General features: G+C 50.7%; 1 protein-coding gene across 3 annotated transcripts in view; it reads left to right on the plus strand.

The window, feature by feature from the left end:
* GON4L (gon-4 like) overlaps positions 1 to 23,475 on the plus strand; it is a 55,002-nt gene that overhangs the window by 26,211 nt on the left and 5,316 nt on the right. For 2 of the 3 annotated variants that reach the window (XM_054994064.1, XM_054994076.1), the window contains exons 13-28: positions 1,182 to 1,222; positions 2,741 to 2,844; positions 4,427 to 4,622; positions 6,072 to 6,158; positions 6,943 to 7,111; positions 8,790 to 8,934; positions 9,349 to 9,499; positions 11,630 to 11,746; positions 12,712 to 14,331; positions 14,999 to 15,263; positions 16,432 to 16,613; positions 17,651 to 17,848; positions 20,009 to 20,152; positions 20,576 to 20,719; positions 20,944 to 21,063; positions 22,612 to 22,725. In XM_054994064.1, the coding sequence (XP_054850039.1) occupies positions 1,182 to 1,222; positions 2,741 to 2,844; positions 4,427 to 4,622; positions 6,072 to 6,158; positions 6,943 to 7,111; positions 8,790 to 8,934; positions 9,349 to 9,499; positions 11,630 to 11,746; positions 12,712 to 14,331; positions 14,999 to 15,263; positions 16,432 to 16,613; positions 17,651 to 17,848; positions 20,009 to 20,152; positions 20,576 to 20,719; positions 20,944 to 21,063; positions 22,612 to 22,725 (3,797 nt within the window). The remainder of the gene's footprint in view (positions 1 to 1,181; positions 1,223 to 2,740; positions 2,845 to 4,426; positions 4,623 to 6,071; positions 6,159 to 6,942; positions 7,112 to 8,789; positions 8,935 to 9,348; positions 9,500 to 11,629; positions 11,747 to 12,711; positions 14,332 to 14,998; positions 15,264 to 16,431; positions 16,614 to 17,650; positions 17,849 to 20,008; positions 20,153 to 20,575; positions 20,720 to 20,943; positions 21,064 to 22,611; positions 22,726 to 23,475) is intronic. The other variant, XM_054994069.1, reaches the window with a different exon arrangement.

Raw genomic sequence — 23,475 nt, forward strand, 5'->3', positions numbered from 1 at the left:
GGTTTTATGAGCATAAAATCACAGGCTTAAACAGATCAAAAAATACCAAACAACCTGAATTGCATAAATTACTCAGAGTGCAGATAAGAAGTGGTATCTCTGTTCACGTGAAGTGAATGCTGCTGCAGGGAACGGTAACGCCATGAATAATTTTTGATTGCGTTTGCAGCGGTGGAAAAATCTTCCAACAGGGAAGCCCTGTGATTGATTGATTTTACCTGTATGTTAGATTTTTATCCCACTCCCGAGAAGCTCAGGATATTAGCGTCCTGTCCCCCTGCCAATTTTTATTCTCTCAGCAACCCTGTAAGGTAGTCTAGGCTGAGGAAAAGCGCTTGTCCCAAGGTCCTTCGGTGAGCTTATGAATTTGGTAGTTTGATTATTTACAATATTTATATTCCATATACTAACCCTCAGAATTCTTGCAGCAGCTAGCAACGATTAGAAACTCCAGTAAAATCAAACGAAGTAACATCCTTAAAACAGTAAGGTGTACAATAAGAGCAGAATAATAACCCATCACTAGATCTAATAATAGGCACACTTGAGCTCCTGTGAGGATGGTAAAAGCTGTGCAACAGGGGCCAGCCACAAACCAGGTAGGGATTGCTGTGTCTTTGGAGGGACTCCCCTGGTAGGAAAAGAAATGGCTCTGTTAATTAATGAAAAAGGAAAAATCTGACCTGGTGAGGAATGCACTTGTCCCAGGAGGCGGTGAATGCTGAGAGCTGATGAGAGTCAGTAAAAGGGGGGAAAACACAGAGGGAGATGTAGAAATTGCCCGGAGAGCTTGAAAAATCCTTGAGAGGGATTTTCAAATGCCCTCCTCTCCTTTTAGGCACATAGCTTGGTTAAATAAAAAAACAAAGCAAAGCGGAGCTCCCCCCTGCAAATTATTCATGAAGCAGCCAAAGGCAAACTGAAATATTGCCTGAACCTCCCTCCCCCACGCTGTGTAAATACTATTTGGGGGGTGGGTTTGGAATCCTGAGTAGGTCTACTCAGAAGTAAGTTCCATTAGTCCCGGGAAAGCATTCTTAGTATTGCAACCTTTGTGCGTTTTTCCTCCTCTGCCTTGTGATTCATACGGCGTTTGTGCATCAGAGATATTTTATGTGGTTTTATGCTTCCAGCAAGTTGAATGTGCCTGTTGAAAACAGTGTTTGTTTTGTATCTTGCAGAGAAGGAGGTGAATGAGCTGATGGAGGAACTTTTTGAGACGGTAAGTCTGCCCCCCCCCCCAAGCCAGCCTTGCAAATAATTCCACAAAAGCTGCTAACCGTGAAATATTTTTGTTAACCCACACAGACCTATATTAGAGGCTTGAAAGGAAGAAAAAAGCTTTCCTGTCTGGTCACCTGAAGGCAGGTTCCTGCTCTCCACAGGTGATCAGTCCTAGGGGCCATTTATAAGCCTGCTCTAAGTAGGGCTGTGTCTATTCTGAGCTGAAAAATATTCTTCAAAATTCAGATCAGTATTATGCTGACAGTATAAACTAAGGAAACATTTGAGTGATTCCTCTTACTTTGTGCATTTCCATAATTTTTTTTCAGTATTGTGTAATTCTGCTTCTAACTGCTGGAAACCTATTCAACAATGGTGCTGGCTCATGAAATTTCTTTAGGATTTTCCTGTTGTGGAGATTCAGTGTGCTGCATGGCATTTCACACCCCACCCCTGCCCTGTCCCTACAACTCTCTATACAAAATTATTGGTGGCACCTCACAACACATTAAAATATAAATAGATAAAATGGCAAAACCCCATAAAAATCAGTATTTAATCTATATAAAATATCTAATATTCTTAAGGATGGCCAGATATGTTTTAAGACAAGCTGCATATGCCATAATCATTGAATATTTTTTTTAAAAAGATGATACATTGCAAATCGTCAAAAGGGTTTGCCCTTGTGCCTGAAACTTCTGGTGCCAGAAGGGTTTCTGTGGGGAAGGACTACCAAAGTCAAGGTGCCACGATGTAGAAGGAGGCTTGTGTGTGGTTGCCACCTACCTTGCTCGTGGTACGGATTTATATACTTGAGACTTGATGCAGTCTGCACAAGGTGCTGCAAACTTGTCAGTTGATGCTGGAATCTAAGGAAGAAGAAGAATGTGCCGTGGCGATCCCAACCAATGGGGTCTTCCATGTAAGAGACAATCAGAGGTGGTTTGCCATTGCCGCCGCCTGCATAGCAACTGCAGCTTTCCTGAGAACCAGTTTGGTGTAGTGGTTAAGAGCGTGGGACTCTAATCTGGAGAACCAGGTTTGATTCCCCACTCCTCCACTTGAAGCCAGCTGGGTGACCTTGGGCCAGTCACAGCTCTCTCAGAGCTCTCTCAGCCCCACCCACCTCACAGGGTGTTTTGTTGTGGGGATAATAATGACATACTTTGTAAACAGCTCTGAGTGGGTGTTAAGTCATCCTGAAGGGCGGTATATAAATCTAATGTTGTTATATTGGTGGTCTCCCATCCAAGAACTGATGGTGGCCAACCCTGCTTAACTCCCAGAGCTCGATGAGCTTGGGCCAAACCGGGCTATTCAGGCAGCTGTGGAATCTGAGTAAGGCAGGCTGAATTCTCCTTGGGGCTCTGGTTCTTCTCATCCTTGGATTCAGAGGTGGCCGGGATTGCCGTAAGGGAGGCCCACTCTGAGATCTCTTGACCTGCATCTCCAGCTGAAATTCTTTTCTCCCGGGGCTGCCTTGCTCACCTGGATGCCCTGCGTCTCCACTCAGTTTCAGGATGAGATGGGTTTCTCCAACGTGGAGGATGAGGGGCCGGAGGATGAAGATAGCGCTGCGGAGGGTCGGCCAAACTTTAACACTCCCCAGGTGCTCAGGTAGGATGCTCTTTCCTGTGGACGTAGTCCTTGCTCTCTCGTTGTGTTACAAGGGCCTGGCCCTGAGTATTGCTAGCTGTTTTCTGAACACGCTTCGGCCAGCCCCTGAAATCATCTCCGTTGCACGGGGGTCCCTTAGTGGATTGGTCAACCTGGATAAAGGGTAGGAAGATGGAAAATCTGCCTAATCTACCCTGCAGAGTTGTTGGGGAAATTAAATTAGGGGTGGAGGAGTCTTGTTCCTTAGGCACAAACTGTTTAGAGGAAAGGTTAACATATGTCAGTTCCTGGCAGGTAGATCCCTTAGTCCTTCTCCAGTGAACACACATGGGTTCCAATAGAAAAGGCTTCATTCGGGATTTTACAGTTCAGGTCTGCACTCCATCACAGAGCATTGGTAGAAGTGAGGAATCAAAACATAGAGGCTATGATATACTTGAAAACTCCCACGCTCCAGCAACGGTTTGGTTTTGGCGCGCAAGATTACACGGGTTCTGTGAGAACCCTTTATAGTTATGGCTACATGGTTAGTACACAATAACACATTCCCAGGGTCTGGGCAAAACAGGTGGAGCTGGCAGTTGGAAGCTCCAAGGTTGCTTCCAACTAGGAGATGCCTATTAGAGAGATAAGGGGAGAGGCCCTTCCCTGGGCCTGGAAAGCAGTAATTCCAAGAGGAGAGAACATGGTTAATATGGCCAAAAGGAGAGAGTACAACATGTTAGCATTAAGACATTGTAAGTTCAGTAGACTGTGGCATCAGTGATACAATAAACAAATAAACATGCCATGGCTATACACAGACATGACAACATTTTTTTTTTAAATCCAATCAGCCACCCACTTAATCTCCCATTGTTGTTACTAGGAGAAATGGTAGTTAAAAGGACATTGTGAGGAGCCCAAGCCAGGGCTGCCCCATGTGAATCTGTCAGCTTGGTTGCCTACCAGCCCAGGGTGGGTGGCGGCAACAGTTGGAGGGTGTCTAGTCCACTCACTGATCTTCCAGTGAGCCAGGTGGTAACTTTCCACCCGAGCTACAGTGGCACGGGGGCACATGTCTCCTTATTTATGGGGCAGGTTGGCTGAAGGGCTTGCTGACTCTGTTTGGGAAGGGAGACAAAGGAACCGCTGGGCCTTGGCCGTCCTCTCCAGCTTGAGCAGTGCTGGTGGGGACGGGCAAGAGCATCTCTGCTCAGCCACAGGCCCAGTGCAGGAGCACGTGTGATGTCGGCATCCCTTGCGTGGCTGGTGGGAGTGTATGAGTGTTTGTTTGAGAGACCGAAAGAGAGAGGTGATCAGAGATGCACGTGCTCACCCAGCCACCTCCCCAACCTTGTGCATTTCTGAACTGAGTGCCCTGAGAGTCATGAGCTTATCAGTTAGGTGTACCTGGCTTAAAGCTTGCCTTAACCGTAGGCAGGTCATTTTCAGTGGGAGTAGAATGCACTCTTTGCAGCCCAATCATGCCAGGCTCAGGCCCTGGCTGGTTTGGGAATGGCACAGAGCCCCTAATATCTCCTTAGCCATAAAATATGCTCCTTGGCTGCATCCACAAACCCACCCTGTGATCCTCCTGTAGATTTGAAGAGCCCCTGGCCAACCTGCTGAATGAACAGCACCGGACGGTGAAGGAGCAGCTGGAGCAACTGCGCATGAAGAAGTCGGCCGGCAAGCTGCCCCTGGAGGCGGAGACAGTGAAGCCACCACACAAGAAGCCCCCAGTCCTGACCCTGGACGTCAGGCAGAGGAAGCGGCTCCAGCATCAGATGCAGCAGGTGAGCACATGGAAGCAAGGGCCTGCCAGGTGTGCCCCCCTTTGCTTTGCGCTCCACGCCATCTCTTGCTTCTCAAGCGCCGATGGCATCTGGGTAGCTTGGATGGCATCCCCTCTGGTGAACTCGCCTCTGCTAAGGGGAAGTCATGACCTGCATTTAAAAGTCCGGCCATGTTCCCGGATATAACGCTGCTCACGCAATCAGGATAGTCAAAGACTGGTATTGCTCAGCACGGGATGTGACCCAGATGTGCTGGGCCAGGATCAGTTACTTTTGGGCAGTTAGTTGGAAGCAGGGGATGGTCTAGAGGAATGCCACTAAAGGCAACCACCGTGCCACAACTGAGGTTTCTTGCTGTCGCCCTCCCTGACCTGACTTAGTATCTGGCTCACTCCCCTGGAATCAGGCTAGGGAACAATAGACTTCAGCTGCTAGCTGGTGAGAAGCTTGTTGGGCTTCCATTGGCTGGTGTTGCTGCTTTGGGGTTTGGGGTGAGAGGGCGAGGGTTAGGGTCCAGAGTGGGCAAGTTTTCCAGTGGGGAAAGGAGGGTTTAGGTGCCCCAACTCTGGCGGTTTTCCGGTTCGGGGTTCTTCCCGTGGCAGGTTTCTTTCTAGAGGCTGCAGGTAAGTCGTACTCCAAATAAATGAATGAAAGGGACTCCTCATCAATGGAGTGCTTTTACACCCATCTGAGCCAGGAGTCTGCCACCACGTTCCGTGGCCAGGAGTTCCACAAATTGTGTAGAGAAGGCCTTTCTTGGTCCTTGCAGTCGGTTAGCCATTTTAGTCTCTAGAAAGTACAACAAAACGGGAGGCTGGTAGCACTTTAAAAGACCGGCAACATTTTCCAATGTGTAAGCTTCCGTGAGTCAAAGCTCGCTTCGTCAGAATGGCAAGGGCCTGTCTGGCTACTTCTGACGAAGCGAGCCTTGACTCTCAAAAGCTTACACATTGGAAAATGTTGCTGGTCTTTAAAGTGCTACCAGCCTCCCGTTTTGTTGGTTCTGATGCTACTGCCTGTCAGCTGTGTTGGGTGACCCTGAGGAGTCCTGGCCGTATGGGTGAGTTAACCTAATCATGTACCAGATAATTAGGCTCCTTAGACTGAAACTGGGACTGTGTGTGTAAGGGGCGAGAGAGGTCAGTTGGGTTTCTAATCCTCCATATTTATTAGTTTTTGTTGGGAGACTTCTTTGAAGACTGAAGAAGGGAGCTTTGACTCCCGAAAGCTCATACCATGGAAATATAGTTGGTCAGCTGCTCCTGGACCTGAATCTTGAACACCGTTGGTTTTCTTTTACTGTAAATATAACATTGAGGAGGGGCCGGAGCCTTTAAGTTAAACATATAAGATGCTGTTCTGGTGTGGTGTATCTCGGTGTACCTGTTGATAACATCCGTTCCCCATGGGAGGACTCCCCCTAACTGCTTTCCCACCTTCTGCCCACAGCACGTGCAGCTTCTGACCCAGATCCACCTCCTCTGCAGCTCCAACCCCAGCCTGAGCTCCGAGGCCAGCACCACCCGGCTTTTTCTGGTAAGGCGTGATGACTAAAGCGGTGCTGCAGCCTCGCGCCCTCTCCTCCGCAATTTATGCCGAATCCCAGCTGCTTGGTCTGTGTGTATATGGGGAGTGGGTCGTTACCAGATGGCTGGAAAATGGAGGTTGGCCTTTGGAGTGCAGGGTGCAGAGCAGTTGGGCAAAGGCAAAAGAAGAGAGGTTGTTAGTTGTGGGGCGGTGGTGGGGTAGTCACTGTAGTGACTGGAAGTCATAGCTGTCAGATTGCAATGAAGCATTTAGCAGAAATGAAACTTGTATGTGTGATTTCCCTCTCCCAAGATTTTTCTCTGTTTTTTATACCAGCTATAACCTTTCCTTTTTTATTTAGGGAAGAATTTGCAAAGGTAGTGGATGAGGCTTATTGGGGGCAGATACCGAGGGCGGGGGAGAGGGGAGTGGAAAGGGAGCTGATCGGAAGCTTCGGTCTGATTCCCTTCCCCCACAATGCTTCACCAAAACCGGGCTTTTCTGTTTGGTCAAAAGGACTAGAATCTTGTTTCTGTTTTGTTTTAGACAGCTATTTGAGAGTTTGTAATCGTTTTGCTTTAGCGCTTTGCAACCTGCAGTTTAAAACCTAGCAAAACACTACGTTAAACTCCGAATCTTAGCCAGCTAGCATTCTGCTGGCTATATCTCTGAGTTGGTGATGCAGTTTCCAACTCCGCTTCCGTAAGAGTCTCACAATTGTCATGCAAGCTGGAGCAGATGAGAGAACTTCACCGAGTGGCTGGTGAGCCACTTGCCCTTCTTTGTTCTGCAGGCCGAGTTGAACGCGTTTGCCCAAAGCTCTGCGCTCCTCCATCCGCTCAGCCCCAAGTTCCAGAGCACATTCCAACCGTGCAACTTGAAGGAAGCTCTGCAGCTCATTGAGGACTTCCACGCTGACGTCAAGGTGGAGTGGAGCCCTCGCAAAGTCGTTAAAAAGAACGGTATGCTAAAGGCTGGCTTTATTTAGTTATCTGCTGAACCATGTTGATCTAAGCTAAGGCATTGTCGGAATTCTAACCATGGTCTGATGGCAGAAGAGGGCACCATCCCCACGGGTTGCTTTGGGAGTGTCCAGTTCTTTGTGGGAGGAAGTCGCCAGTTTGGTGTAGTGATGAAGAGCGGCAGGACTCTAATCTGGACAATCGGGTTTGATCCCCCACTCCTCTACTTGAAGCCCGCTGGGTGACCTTGGTTCAGTCACAGCTCTCTCAGGGCTCTCTCAGCCCCACCCACTTCACAGGGGGATTGTCGTGAGGATAATAATAACACACTTTGTAAACTGCTCTGAGTGGGCGTTAAGTTGTCCTGAAGGGCAGTATATAAATCAAATATTATTATTATTACTCATATTAGAATATTAACTTAGAATATTGATTGATTTTTGAGGATGCTTAAACTTTTAAACTGCTTGCCTGTTTCTTGGAGGCTAATGGATGGCCAGCGAAAATGAACCCTCCGTGCTTTTATTGTAACCAGAAGACTTGCATTATAACACTGGAGTGATGTGTGCCCACCGTCTCTAATTCAGTACAGTTGAGGACCTTACAACCTTGTCGATATTTGAACATGTGGCATGTATGACAATTGTGTATGGACTTATTTTAGATACTTTGAAACCTTATATAGATGTTTATGCGTAGACCTGTCACTATTGTTGCCAGATTTTTATTTCTATTTTGTATGAGGTTTGTTTTAAACATTTCAGTTTTTAAAAAGGCTATCATCCTGATTTGTCCCCATTTCGACAAAGTCAAAGGGAGATGGAAGCCAAGGTATACAGAGAAAGAATGTGTGAGGTTTTGGTTTCTTTAGGGGAAAGGACAGGAGGAAATACAGTGGTTGCTCTTCCTCCAAAGAGCCTGAAGCGGCTTATGCTTGGTCTCTGGTGGCCTTCAAGGCCAAGTTTGCTGCGGCAGTACAAACCCAGGTTCGTTGACTTTAAAGCACTGGTGGATATTGGGTTGGATCCCACAAATCTGTTCCACTAAGCGGGGGCACTTTCTCCTGTTGAAAGGAATCTTCCCCGATGCTTTGAGCTGGGAGAAAGTGCCTCCATTCTATTAGCAGAATAGATCAGTAGAATCTGACTTGTTTTCTGTCAGTGCAGGAGGATAGCCTGGTGAGGGCTGCTCTTCTTCAGTGCAGTCATTTCTGTGCTGAAGATCTTGCAGGAGCCCTCGAATTTTGGCCGGCAGATCCCCAGTAAGCTCCCTGCTTGGTCTTCTGAAGCAGAACCCTGCAAGGGCTCTCCTCTTTGCCAGCCGCCATTGGCGATTAGGTGTCTGAAAAAGACCCACGAAAAATCTGCCTTCTTGGCCACCAGGCATCTTGTTTTGGCTGTTGCCGAAGTCAGGGGACAGCAGTTCCTGAAAGTCCACAGATACTCCCTTTGTGGAGCCACGGGAGGCGGGAGGGCCTCTTAGCAGAACAGTCCCCAGGAATCCTGAGTCTCGATAGCGGTTGTGGAATGGCAGCTGCCTTGGGAACCCAGAACCATCGAAGTATAAACGCTGCATAAACTTCGGGGGGGGGGGAAAGAAAACGCTCTCAAAGCGAGGTCATTCTCTTGAGCAACTCCTCTCCCCGCTCCCTGCCCCCGCTTGTGCTTTCTTCCATCAGCCCAAGACTTTCAGTGCTTGCCGAAGCCAGTGGCGTGGATCTTGGCCACGAGACGAGTCTTCATGTATCCACAGTTGCTGCCTGTCTGCTCCTTGAAGGCCAAAACGCCCCGTGACAAGATCATCTTCACGGAAGGGGAGGACAAGTAGGTGCTTGAGGGAGGCGCCGAGCAGGCAGCAAGGCCGAGCCTTTTAGCCCTTGCGCGGTTTTTGACCCGGCTGTGAGCGCTCTTTTGTTTGTGGAGCCAAGCTGTTCTCAGCTATCAATGGACGGATCTCATGAATCTGCTCTGTTCACAGGGGCAGCTTCCTCCAGTGCAAGCGGCTGAGTATCTCGGGGTGGGGGAAGGCACTGCTGTTAGACATTCTACCCGTTGCCGTAGTTGTTTTCCCTTTTGCAGTTATAATAATGAGGTTTTTGAAAATGGTGGGGTTATGGCTGCGCACCCGCAACCCAACTCTCTCTAACCCCAGGCGGGAGGGGAAGCGTCAGCAGTAACTGGGGAGGCTTTGTTCTTAGGAATGAACTCTTTCCCTGCTGAGTCTCCTTTCCTTTTCAGCTTAGTAGCTTTGGGACTGAAGCATTTTGATGGGACAGAGTTCCCGAAGCCCCTGATCAGCAAGTACCTCTTGACGACCAAGACTGCCCACCAGCTGACGGTGCATATCAAGAACCTCACCATGAACCGAGCCCCTGACAACATAATAAAAGTGAGTGTGCGGTGTGTGGCCCGTGTCGGTTTCCGATCAAGGACCCCCCCCCCCCAAAAAGTTGTGACCTGCCCTCCCCCCCAGCAGCCAGCCCATCGTTTCCGGTGACACACCCAGCTTGGCTGTGGCTGAAGGGCACCGAGAACGCCATCACTGGGCGGCGTCCTGAGCAGAAGGCAGGGTGGAGATTCCGGGTCCTAGAAGGGGCTCAGCCCTGGCCTTGCTGGGTTTGCAGAGGGTGCGGTATAGAACCTCAGAGCCAGCTGAGATAGGCAAGTGAAAACCGCGCCCCCCTCGCCCTTGACTCCCCCAGCCCCTCAAGACCAAACTGTCCAAGGTTAGACCTTCGGCCTTTGGAGCCTCTGCCTGCCGAGAGCTCAGGATCTGAGGAAGTCCCAACTCTACTGCATGTTTGTAAGAATATAAAGCACATGGCTGGTTCAGCAAAAGGCAGGCTGGCTCCCCTCTAGAAAGTTTCGTGGCAGACTGTTCCAAGGCGCAGCTACTTTCCACACCTGGAAATCACGTCTCTTCCATGCAGCCAGTATGGGGTAGTGGTTAGTGTTGGACTCGGAACCGGGTGACCCAGGTTCAGATCCCCGCTCTGCCATGGGAGCTTGCTGGGTGACCGTGGGCTGGTCACACTCAACCTAACTTACCCCACAGGGTTGTGGTGAGGATAAAAATGGAGGAGAGGAGAACAACGGAAACTGCTTTGGATCTCCCTTTGGGAGAAGTAGATAAATAAACCTGAGAGTGCACAAGTTACCTGTTAATTAAAATTGTTGTATCCTGCCTTAGCGTAGAAGACAGGGCAGGGTGGACATAGCATAGTCTAGTGCAGGGTCAAGATGGGAGTGTTTGAACAGAGGTCTGCAGTCTTAATTCCTCCTCATGAGTTTGGGGCACTTCTCTCTCAGCCTAAGGGTGATGTAAGGTCAAAATGTGTGTGTGGGGTGGGGGGGGTAGGGATAACCTGAGTTACCTGGAAGGAGGGATACGGCTTTGATAAATGTGTCATGGTGAGGATAGGAAGGGGGTAATTAGACATTGGGGTGGATACAGGATACAGCGTGGAAAATAGCTAGGTGTTTGGTTGTAGCTAGGGTAAGTCATGTGGGATAGCAGGGTATTTCATGTGCGCACCAAAATGTGACCAGTTGCTGCTCTCTGTCTCCAAATGTAACCAGTTGCTGCTCTCTGTCTCCAAATGTGACCAGTTGCTGCTCTCTGTCTCCAAATGTGACCAGTTGCTGCTCTCTGTCTCCAAATGAGGACAGTCTTTCCTATCACTGGAGATTTTTTGAGTTGCCAGGGAATGAACCCTGAGAGCTGTACACAAAGCATGTGCTCTGCCACTGAACAACATAGCTGCCCCTGAGAGCATCCGCCCTGTAAGAATGGCGTGTCTTCTGTGGACTGGGTCCCTTCTGGCAGTTTTCTCCCCTCTTCCTCAGGACTTTGCCCTCCCAGCCTGACTCCTTCGTTCTCTGGGCTAGCAGAGGAGTGGTCAGGATCAGGGCAGGCTGCTTCCAGCATGTTCCCGCGGGGCTCCTCTCCATCCCTGCCTTGGCTGCCTGCCTGCCTGCCTGCCTTGGCTGCTCTGCCTTGGCCCTTTCAGAGGAAACCTCTTGAGAGCCAAGCGGTTTTTTCATCTTAGGCACACAATCCCCTATTCCATGCAACACATTCCAGCTTTAAATGTAACTTTAAGCCCGGCTGGCTTTGGAGTCAGAGTCTGGACTTGTCACTTGAAAATGCTTGCTTTGCCCCCTTTCAGGTCTAGCCTAAGGTCCAGGCACTTAAATGCTGGGCAGAACTGAGAGGAGGCAAGCCGGGAAAGCTTCTTTTCCTCCCAGCATACTCACGAGACCAGGGTCCAGTGATGTTACCTGGAACTCGCTGTGAGAGGCATGAAAGTCAGCCGGGGATTTGTCCGGACTTTTCTCACGGAGGTGGAGGCATCGGCCGGGATGCTCGGTCTTACTTCCTCCTAGTTCCTGCTTCCAGAGCAGCCCTGGCATTTGCCTGGATATGGACAGCAGCACCATTGAACCGCGGGGCAGCATTTGATGTAGGGACTGAGATACTCATTGCTCAGCGCCTTTTCTCTTTCTCTCAAAACCTCAGTACTACAAGAAGACGAAGCAGCTGCCCGTTCTGTTTCAGCTTTGCGAAGAGATCCAGCCCGGCGCATGGAAGCCTCCCGTGGAGAGAGAGGAGCATCTCCTGCCTGCCTGGCTGAAGGTGCTTCCTTTTCTTACCCTGCAAAATGAGGCAGCCCAACCCCACAAGGCTCCTGTGTGGTCTCCGTCGGGCGGACCGGCACGCGCCAGACATTTCCAGCCCCTGTTTACTCGTTCGGACACAAGAAGTCGCCCGATACGGAGTCCAGACGGCTGGTCCAGCTGAGTCGAGCTTGTCTTCTCTGATGGAGAGCGGCACTCCAGAGTCTTGGGCAAAGATCGTTCACATCACCCCCTGCCCGATCTTTTTAAAAGGAGATGCCAAGGATTGAACCTGGGACCTTCTGCATGCCGAGCAGATGCTCTGCTGCTGAGCCCTGGCCCCTCCACTGGCTGCGGGTTTTAACCTTTAATTAATTTATATCCTGCCGTTCGGTTGAAGGCAGCTGACACGTCCTATTTAAAATATTGGTATTTAAAGCACATATAATAAAATCCCAGATTACCTCCTCCCCCCCCCCCGTCCCCAAAGGTGCCTACAGGCTATGCCTTGATAAAAGCCCTATTAAAAATCCTTTGTGACCTGGAGGCTCATGAAACGTCGAGACCTGCTGCTAGCCTCCAGCAAGCGGCAGTGGCATCGCTTCAAGCAGACCTTGCTTCAGATTCCAGCCGTTTGGGAGAAAAGTGCCTCAGTTTCTAGAAGCAGGGCCTTTGCAGGGCTTGCCCTGCATCTGCAGACACATCTCTCCATCCACCGAGATAACTGGCTAAGAGTCGTGATAGGCTGGAGGGGTGTGTGTGTGTGTGTGTGTGTGTGTTGTCTGCTGTGTTCATTGTTTTTACTATTTTACCTGATTTGATAGCTTCTTGGAGCTTATGGGAAAAGCAGCCTGTAGGCATTTCGAATCAGTGAAACAGAACGCCTCTCCGTTTCCTCGGTTTCCCCCCACCCCACCCTGTCATGTTGCCTGTCTCCATTTTCTTTTGGCTTATGCATAACTCCCCCACTCCCTTCCTGTCCAGGACAGCTTGCCTTACATCCAAGAAGCGCTGGAGCAGCGTGCCGAAGAACCACCAGCTGATTTCTCCCGCTCAGAATCCAAACTTGGCCCAGCTGGGAAGGAGCCTGCCGAGCAGACAAGTGATGCCAAGTGCCCCCTGCGCGCGCCCAAGGGCTTGGAACTGATCTTGAGGCCGCTCCCCAGCCATTTCTACAAGAAAGCCTGGAGGCGGCAGCGGCCTGTTGCAGCAGAGCCTCTCCCTGTCCGGACGGGGGGGGCCAATAGCTGCCTGAAAGCGACCACGAAACAGCCCCAGCCAGAAGCCCCTCCCAGCAAAATTGCGGCCCGTGTCCCCCGCTGGATTCAGCCTGCCCCAGTGGTCCAGCCTCTGCCCAGGATACAGCACTTGAGCCTGCAGCCCGCTGTGGCTAACGGGGGTGGGTTTGAGCTCCGGGGCCTGCTCTCGGCTCAGCATGCCGGTGCCAGAGCCTGCTTGGCCACTGCTGTGCCCCAGAACTTGATCTCCTCCGTGCCCGTAACCTTTCAGCCCAAAATGATGCTCCCAGTGCTGCCAGTGTCCAAAATCTGGAAACCCAGCTCCCCAAGGAAATACCAGAAGAAGAAGGGCCCCAAGCCTGCTTCGCTGCTCCCCTCGGCTCCCGTTGTCTTCACCGTTCCTGCCACTGCTGTGAAAACGGTCAGCCTCGCCAACGGTTGCAACGTGTTGCAGCCCTTGGCAACTACCACAGGTGGCACCGCACAGCCCATTCCCATCACCACCCTGCTGGTGAACCCTGCTCCCTTCCCGTGCCCGCTAAGCCAGCCACTCACTACTTCTCCATCCCCTTCTTTGGTGGTCCCTTCAAACCCGACCGGCTTTGCTGCTACCGGAGCTGCCAAAGAAGCTGAATTTGTAAGCCTGTCTGCTGCAAGTAGTGAAAGCAGATGTCCTGTTACGGATCCCCAGATAGAGCCACAGGAGCCGTCTTTGTGTACGACGACGTCAGCCAAGGAGGATTGCAGGCCGCAACCTGCTGAGGCTGTGGGCCAGGTGGTGGCTTCTGTACAGGCTTGTGTGGAAATGGCAGAGGAGAAAGCTGCAGAGCTGCCTGCCCAGGGCCCCTTCTCCCCTTTAACAGAGTTAGCAGAGAGAACAAAGGCCGAATCTGAAGAATTCTGCAGTGCCCCGCCGGAAGCAGCTCCAGTTCCAGAGGAGCCAGTCTCTGTGGGAGTCCTGGTAAAAGAGGAACTGGTGCTGGGTCTTGGCCAGGAACTGGACGTGGAGCCCACACCGGAGGGTGCGAGCGAGCAAAAGGACACAAAGAATGAGCAGAGTTCCCCTGAGACTGAGGGGCAGTGCCTGGGAGGTGTGGCTGCCGGGACAGAAGGGAGTTCCCCCAAGAATGTCTCCAATGTGGCAGCTCCCGAGGCAGAGTCCAGTAGCCCCCCTGCGAAGCCAGAGGAGTTGTCCCGTGCAAATGGCCACACTGCAGGGGTACCAGCTGGCCGCGAGGCATCAGGTGAGAAGGATGGTCCAGATGAGGACGAGGAGGAGGACTTTGATGATTTCACGCAAGACGAGGAAGACGAGGAAATGTCATCAGCGTCAGAGGAATCCGTGCTGTCTGTGCCGGAGCTTCAGGTAAGACCTTTTTGTCCAAGGAATAGGGGAAAGACTACTGTGTTGCGCTCTCATGGGTAATGGACAAAACATGGATCTAGTTCCTGGTCCCGTTCCTTCGGCTCCTTTTATTGGGACCCCCCAATTTCTAAACGATTGGGACGCTGCAAACAGAGGCTGCTCTTGGATGCTGTTGCAGAGGAGGGGAGGAAGCCGAAGCAGAAAAGCGTACCTGAGGAGTGTCTTATGTCTGCAGCATACAGGACTTAACGTTGCCTAACACTGTATGTTGCTTTACGCAGTTAAAGAAAAGCATTTCAAAGGTGTCAGTTGCAGCTTTTTTAAAGACCTGCTTTAAGAGGCATTTCATTCATCGTTCTGAGGCAGAATGTGTTGTAAGACGCTGTCCCCCAAATTTTCTGATAAAATGCTACCCTTCTGCAATGTTTCTGTGCCCCTTTCAGGCCCATCTGAGACCACCTTTAGCCCTTAGCTTGGGAATACTTTCCACGGGGTGTAGGAGCTAATTTCTACCCATTGAAATGCCACGCCTTTCCTGTGGATTATGGGACCACTTGGAACAGTGCACTTGGCAGGGACTGAAGGGCTGACCGTTGCTCCCCGTGTGGCATTGTCTGTGCTGGGGTGTAAAGGAGTTTAAAGATTTTGGGGATCTTGCATCCTGAAGGAGACCATGGAGAAACTGACGTGGCTGGCATCCGAGAGGCGCCTGAGCCAAGAAGGGGACTCGGAAGAGGAGAATTCGCAGGAGGAGAACTCCGAGCCGGAGGAGGAGGAGGAGGAGGAGGAAGAAGGGGAAGGGGAGAACCTGGAGAGCATGCAGAAGGAGGATGAAATGACAGATGAGGTGGTGGGTCCTGGGGACAGGCCGGCGTCGTCTCTCACCCTGACTTCTGCTGCCCCTGAAGTGGAACCCAGGAGGACCCCACCAGGTGAGCTTTTATGGAGGGGGGAGCGTCTGTGGAAAGGTGGTAGAACTGAGCCAGATTCAGGGAAGCGCTACATACATCCTCCCTCTTTAACCCGCTTACCTGGTATAGCACACCTGTTTCGCCTTTTTTGTGAGCTCGCTATAAACTAAGACTCCATAGCCTCTCAGCTTAAAAAATTCACAAGAGTCTCTTACTGCAAAATAATCCAAGCTTTGCACTAGTAAAAATTGAATCCAGCAACCATCGTTCCCCCCCCCTCCATGTACATTGTGGTCTTTCTCCTAATTGCATTCATCCTTCCCAGTCCAGGGAGGGCCTGTGGTAGATTCTTTCCATGCAGAAGGGCCCTGACCCCATCCCCAGGGCCCCTATTTAACACCTCCCTCAGGTAACAGGTGTTGGGAAAGACCTTTCTCTGCCTGAGAGCCTGGAGAGCAGCTGCCAGCCAGAGCCTTCGGTACTGTGTTGGATGGACTAGTGGGCTGGCTCAGCCGTGTATGAGATGCGCAAGGTGGGTGGGACAAGGAGCCAGACAGGGCAGTGCAGCTTGGCCCCTGACCACGGGAGAAGCTTGACCTCTCATACTTACTCCCCCCCCCCCCCAACTAGGCTGGGCAAGCCTCTTGCACGTGTAGGAGCTTTGGACGGTCCGTGGCTGGCCTGCGCATGTGCGGTTCCCTTATAAGACTGCACAGAAGACGCGACAATGAACTATAAGTTTCGAGCCCAGCAGCACCATAAAGACCAACAAGATTTTCAAGGCAAAGCTCCCTTATACCGTGGACATTTTGTTGGTCTATAAAGTGCTGCTGGACTTCGAATTTTGCTGTTCCACCACAGACCAACGAGGCTACCCATTGGAAGCTGTCAAAACTACAGACTTGCCGATTTTTTAAAAACAAATCAGAATTCTTGAAATCCCTAGGGGGTGTGTGTGCAAGGATTTCACGAATTCTGATGCAGGCACAACGCTGCTTTCATGTTTGCATTGTTGGGTGGAAAGTCAGGCAACATACAAATATTTCAGATAAAATAAATACACACACACACACACACACCGATTGTGTTCCAGACGATGTGAGGATGTTATTCTGCAGCAGGCTCTACCCTGGGGCAACGTGTTTATTGGCTGCCTTTCCCTGGCGATCCTCCGGTTGTTCTGTTGCAGGAGAGTGCGCCAAAGCACCTGGGAAAAACCGGGGCTCCCACAGAGCCCGGGCCAAGAGGGGCCGGACTCGGGCCAGCAAAGACACCTCCAAGCTGCGGCTGCTGTACGATGAAGACATTCTGGAAAGGGACCCGCTGCGGGAGCAGAAGGACTTGGCCTTTGCACAGGCGTACCTAAGCAGGGTAAGGAGCTGCTGGGTCGGAACGCGTGCTCTGGTCCCTTGGAATGGAACGGAATCCCTGCCCGCTCTGGGGCCAGTGGGGCGAATTGAATCTGCGATGCCTGGAGAGACTGACTTATTTGGGCTTATCGCCTAGGGCAGTGGCCTTCAACCTTTTCAGGCCCAGAATCGACCTTTAACCTCTCGGTCCCTTTGGAATTCCAACCCAGGGTGGTGGGCACAGCATGGCTGCTGCGGGAGGCGGAGCCAAGCACAAAATGCCACAGGAAGCAGAGCCAACCATGAACTGTCAGGGAGTGAAGTTATGTGTAACTCTTCAACATTTCAGGCATAAGCTCCGTTTACCAGGATGCCCTTAACTCTGTGCGGCCAATCAGATTTCTAGTGCCGGTTGGAAGCCCTGCTGGGCAAAAGCCCCACATGGACCTGCTCATTTCCTACAAATAGTTAGCGGGCACCAGGAAAGGTGTTGATGGGTGCTGTTTTGTGACCCCACCTCATGGGGATCCACTAAGTTGCAAATTTGTGACATCACAAGTCGCATGACAGGAGGAAGAGGGAGCCCCAGAGTTGTCTCCTCACCGGTGTTGAGGCCAGGGCAGCGTTCTCTAGCTGGGAGCAAGGTGAGGGTTAGAGCCATGGAGGAATCTTCCCTGCTGTGGAGTGGTCTTGCCTCACTGTTCTGATCCTCTGGACTCGCGTGCAAAGGGAGGCAGGAAGCGTGGCATCATTACTCTCCACGTGTGCAAAAGGTGGTCCTGCAGAGGCTCCTGACCACGCAGGTGGGGCTCTGTGGAGACTCCTGGCTTAAGGAGTTCACAAATTGGATAGAGCTTCTGAGCCTGGGTCTCTGTGGTCCAGGCCATGTTCTGTTTGTGCCCAGACCCTGATTATTTCACCGTGGAGCCTCACCTGTCCAGTCCTGACTAAGATTAGTCTTTCAAACGCGTCACTTGCTTCAGCAGCTGAATCTGGGGCATGCAGAAACCCCTGGGGTTGATGCTCCACACTTACAGCTGCCTGTTGCCCATTATGCAGGTCCGTGAAGCCTTGCGCCACATCCCGGGCAAGTATGATGAGTTCCTGCGCATCATCTATGAGTTTGAGAGCAACACCCAGAAACAGACGGCTGTGGACCTCTACGCCCGCCTGCGCAACCTGCTGCGGGATTGGCCGCAGCTGCTCACTGACTTCGCTGCTTTCCTCTTGCCCGAGCAAGCCCTGGAGTGTGGACTGGTACGGGGACGGAGGACGAGAGGAGTTTGTTAGAAGGGGTTATTCCAGAAGGGGCTGGCTCGAGATTTGTTTCCCTGGATCAGCCACTCCAGGGCTATGATGTAGTGCAGTAATCAGAGCAGTGTATGATTGCTGTGTTTAGCACACACGTGTTCGCAGTTGCACTAAGGCAGGTGTTCTTCGGATGCACCTCCCAGGTACACAGGGAGCAGCTTTCCTCTTGATATGCTACCCCACAGCGGGAAGTCAACAAGACCTGCGTTCTGCATCAGTCAATGTTCCTTTTGCCACTTGCTTCAGCCAGCAGGGCCAGGCGTACCAGTAGTCTTTGCTCCCTGCCTCCTGGTCATGCCTCTCTACTCCTGCTCTGTTTTTTTTTTGTGGGGGGGGGAGTTTTGCTTAGTTTAAAGAAGGCCCAGAGTGTCTCTGGATCCTCTCTTTCCCCAGCTTAGCTAGCGAGGATGAGAAGGAAGCTGAGCCGTATGCCAGGTGGGAAAAATATTGTATGTGGAGCAGCCAAAAAGGGAGAAATGACTCCACCCCACAGTGCCATTTGGGGCCAGAAAAAGGTGCAGATGGGAAGGCGAAGAGCCCCTCCTCCTCCAGTGTTGCAGTTCTCAAACTGAACATGCTGTCTTTTACTTTTAAGCAAACAGTTCCCGTGGCTACTTGTCAAGGGGGTCACCACCCTCTTGCCCACAGTTCCGAGTGCCGATCACAGCTGCTCAGACCCCTAGCAGGCCTCCTGGGGGGATGGACCACACCTTTTTGCAAGAGACTCAACAGTCTCTGGGTTCTTTTCTCTGGGGGATTTTGCACACAGTTGGTCAGACACTCAAGACACAAGACTTATACATAATAGTTGGTTTATTAACTTAGAAGAGTGTATGCAAGGTGCAGGAACCCCTCTATTAAGGCACAAGCAAATGGCATTAAAGTAACAAACAGCTTGCCTATTCTTTACTAAACTAACTGACTAAAAACATAAGCTTGCTAACTTGCATTTCGCTGAAGAGGCTTGAGGCTCATACTCTCAAAGTCCATCAACCATGCCAGGCAGGTACAGATATCTCAGGCCTGGCATGGAGCAAAGTCTCTCACATGCTGATGGAATAAGGTAGCATAGGATGATCCAACAAAGTGTGAAGCGTGGTGGTCAGAACAGAGAGGAGCCATCTTTTCTATGATTGTCAGCCAGTCAGAGGCACACTTACACTCCGCGTTACTAGCCTCAGAACTGAGAAGGAGTACGTGCGGAGCCAAGACTCCCTCGTCTCTCAAGGACGCCTTCCCTGGGCAACAGCTCATGGGTGCAGTTAATTAACTGAGCTGCACATTCCACTCCCAGGGTGTCAGGCCGAAACTGGGCCTGTAAGAACTTAGGAGCCTGAACCAATGTAGGCAAACGGGCTCACTGTGGCTCTGCTAGACACTACTGTGCGGCTGCCGAAAGAGAGATGAGTCCAGGGGACCCAGACGTGACTCTTTAAAAAAACAACAACATCTAGTTTGGCCCTCCGTGGGGAAGGCTGGAGGTATGGAAGATGCTTTTGACAGCTTCTGTAGAGATTGGCCTTAAGGGGGCAATGCTGGGATAATGGAGAGTGGCTCCCCCAAATCTTAAGTCTACATAGGTGGTGTATGTGCATAATTATGGATACTGACATATATTTGCTTATTATGTTTATCTTTGCTTCTGCTACTTAGGATGAAGGGCAAAGCATTACACAAGGGGGCATCACAGTTCCTACCTCCTGGAGGTTAGAAATCTGAACCTTAGGGTACCTTATTCTGCAGGCCTTCTGTAACTTTCCTAAGCAGTTGTTCACCGGCTTTCTCTGTCGTTTTTTCTATCTTAAAATGAAAGATTCACTGCTTACTGTCCTGAATCCTGCACCCGATTTCAGTTGTTACACTTGCAGTCTTAAAATTGCACAGTTGTTCACAGTGGAAAGGAAGGATATAGTTTTGAAAAAGAAATAAAACTATATAAGCCCAGCGATGATCCCTATACTTGTCAGCCCCAAGTAACTTTTAGCAATAGAGTCCTCTGTGATTTCCCCACCCCCGCCAAAAGCAAGGCAGCAGTTGGGTGATGCCAGAGACAATTTGCATGGTATGCACACAAGATTGATTCTCTCTCACTTTCTTCCTGGGCAGTTTGAAGAACAGCAGGCTTTTGAAAAGAGCCGGAAGTTCCTGCGGCAGTTGGAAATCTGCTTTGCCGAAAACCCTTCCCATCACCAAAAGATCATCAAAGTGCTGCAGAGCTGTGCCGAGTGTTTGCCCCAGGAGATCATCGAGGTGAGAGGACTAGCAGAGAGTCAGCGGGATGCAGTAGTTGGAGTGTCAGACTAAGACCTGGTAGGACCCAGGTTCAAATCCCTGTTCCACCACGGAAGCTCATTGGGTGAACTTAGGTTAGTCAAACCCTCAGCCTAGCCTACCTCACAGGGTTTTTGTGAGGACAAAATGGAAGAGAGGAGAACAATGCGAGCCACTTGGGTTGCCTGTTAGGAAGCAAGGCAGGGTAGAAATGAAGTAAGTAACTACCAGAGAGGTAGCTGCCTTTGTCCGCTTTGCTGTCTAGGTTCCTCTGAGAGGCAGCCTCTTCAGGCACCAGATCTTGGGCCCTTTTGGATTTGAGCTGTGTGAGGACGCTACTTTTTATGGAAGATAAATTCATCAAATCAAGGGCTAATATTTTTCTTTCCCCCCAACATCCAGCTGAAGACCCAGATGTGGCAGCTGTTGAAAGGGCACGACCACCTGCAGGATGAGTTCTCTGTCTTCTTTGACCACTTGCGCCCATCAGCCAGCCGCATGGGAGACTTCGAGGAGATCAGCTGGACAGAGGAGAAAGAATATGAGGTAGAGACTTTTGGCCGCCGCTGCTTGGGCTAGTGGGGGAGGTTAATCTCGAATCGCTTTAGAGGTCTCTTGGGTAGGGAGAAACATCTCCGACTTCCAGTCCTGCAGTGTGGATGGTTTTGAGCTGTAGACATCCCCTTAAATGGCAGATAAGTTGCATGAGAGAGCTTGTGCAGCCAGATCCAAAGGGCTGTGGTTTAACACAGCTCCTGCACTTCTCCTAGTTTGATGGATTTGAAGAAGTGTCATTGCCAGACGTTGAAGAGGACGAGGAACCCCCCAAAATCCACGCGTCCTCAAAAAATAAGAAGCGGAAGGAGCTCGGAGGCCAGAACACTGACAAGGTGATGAGTGCCTCACCCAGTTTGATACGGGGCTCAGAAATCCACGACCTTGAAAATCTCTGCTTTAATTTCTAGGCTTTCCCACAGGCTGGGAAATTCATGGTCCTTTTTCTACACATCAGAAACGTGCATTGCAAGAAACATTAGGGTTATGCCCATACTAGAACTTGACACATGCCCAGGGTGGGTGTTTTAATGAGCAACCCAAACGGGGAGCTGCAATTAAGGAGTTGCAACTGTGGCATAGAATTTCTCACAGCAGTGTTGTAGGTTTCCTTCTACACTGACCCACAGTAGTTGTGCAAACTAACCACACAAAGCCAGTGTGGTGTAGTGGTAGAGAGTCTGACTAAGATCTGGGAGACTCAGGTTCGAATCCTGCATCCTGCCGTTGAAGCTCGCTGAGTGACCTTGGGACAATCACTCTCTCTTGGTCTAATGAACCTCACAGGCTTGTTGCGAGGATAAAATAGAGAGGAGGATGGGGAGAAAAGGTGGGGTATAAATGGAGTAAATAATAAACTGAAGCCTCAGATCAAGCTGTGAAGTAACATTAAGGGTTTGGGCTGTGCTTAGTGAGATCCGCAGAGATATCTGCAGAGAAGCTCCTGGTAGTGTAAAAATTACTTTGTGATTGCATAAAATCTTTGGATGGTAAATTCCAATACACAAACGGACTACCCCTCATCCTAATAGGTGGTCTGTTCCTCTTGACCCCTATTTCTCCCTTCCCCTCATCTTGCCTGCTATCTCTCTCTCTCTCTCTCTCTCTCTCTCTCTCTTTCTGCCCCCTTCTCCAGCAGGTGTTGTTAAACGTCTGGCCCCAGCTCTGCAAGGGCCATACAGTACAGAGCGAGAGAGAGAGAGCAAAGTTAGGATTTTAGCGCTGGGATTCAAGCTACAGGACCTCTAAGTACAGACAAGGGCGTGTTTGTGCTTTACTATTAGACCTGAAAGCTGAAGGCAGCCTCCGTGACCGGAAGCAAGTGCCCCCGATTGAGGAGGTTGCTGCTCCATCTTCCTTTGCTTTACTTGCAAGCATTCCAGGGCCAGGGCCAGGAAGAAATCTTGGCCTTGTCATAGGAACATAAGAAGAGTCTTCCTGGGTCAGACCAGCGGCCCCACCCTCAGTGGGGAGGGTCTGTGGCTTGGTGGTAGATAATTTGCTTCGTTTGTAGGAGCCCCGAGTTCAGTTCTTGGCAGCTGTAGTCAAAGGACTTTAGGCAGCAGGAAAGACTTTTCTCTGTCGGAGACCCCAGAGAGAAGCTCCCAGTCAAAAGCAATGATAATAAGTTAGATGGGGGAGAGGTCTGCATATTTTTCATCAGTTGAGATCTGGATCTGGCCCAGGCATATTTTCCAGAGTTCTCAGCTGAGCTTCCATTAACAACTCTCCACCTTCCTTTGAGCCCCTGAGTTTTGAGAGCTTAAAAGGTGCAGAAGGGAGACTCTTCATCAGTTGGCGGCATCTTCCACCTCGCACGGATGCTTTGTCCCCAGCTGGACGGTGGCAAGACTGCTCATCTCTGCTTCTGGGTGTTGTTTCAGGAGGCGGAGTGGGCAGAGGGGGCAAAGGAATGCTCTTGTGCCTGCCACGAGGGGAACAGCGATGCCAGGTTGAAGAGGAGCAAGCGGAAGAGCTGCAGTCACTGCAGCAACAAGGTCAGTGAGTGGGGAGGGGCTGGAAGGCCCCCCACCATCTTCCTTGCAAGACGAGGTTCAGGCAGCTCATGCTGTTTAGCTTAGTGAAGGGCTCCAGGGATTTCCCTTGTTTCAGCTCATTCCAAGCTTAGTTTGCGCTTTTCTGGGGATTCTGCGCATCTGAATTAATAGCCGTCGGTTTAAGTCAGAAGGTTAGTCATCGAACTCTTCGCAGGGGTCCTTTCCCCCTCATCAGCTTCTGATTTATCCCTTGTTACATCTAAGTTAATTAGAGCTGAAGTCCGTTAAGCGGTGACTTTCCGTGGCACCCTGCCATTGCAGGAGACGAGGAGCGTTTATTGGAGCTTCCCAGGGAGCAGGTCACAACTGGTTGGTGCAAGTTAAAAAGCAAGAGAGGACTCCTGATGTTACCAACCTTCCCCTGCAAGGTTTGGCAGCAGGAGAAGAGAAGCGTTTTTAGGGCCTGAGCTCAGTTCCAACAGATCTGGCCGCAGCTCTGTAGGGGAACCATGGACGGATCGGAGAACGTGTCCCAGAATTCTTTGCAACATCCCGAGGTTCTGTGGCAGATAAGTGACCCAGAAGGGTTCTGTGCAGTTGGAATGCTGTACAAACAAGTCCCCTTGCTGTAACCCCCCCCCCTCAAAGCCCCAATTTTGGTCGAAAGGCAGGTTTGAATTTTTAGTAAGTAATTATCAGTAATTCATTTTACACAAGCAATTTCACAAATAGTTGTCTACATTTCTTTTG

This window comes from Eublepharis macularius, chromosome 1, assembly GCF_028583425.1.
Source record: "Eublepharis macularius isolate TG4126 chromosome 1, MPM_Emac_v1.0, whole genome shotgun sequence".
Classification (NCBI taxonomy): Eukaryota; Metazoa; Chordata; class Lepidosauria; order Squamata; family Eublepharidae; genus Eublepharis; species Eublepharis macularius.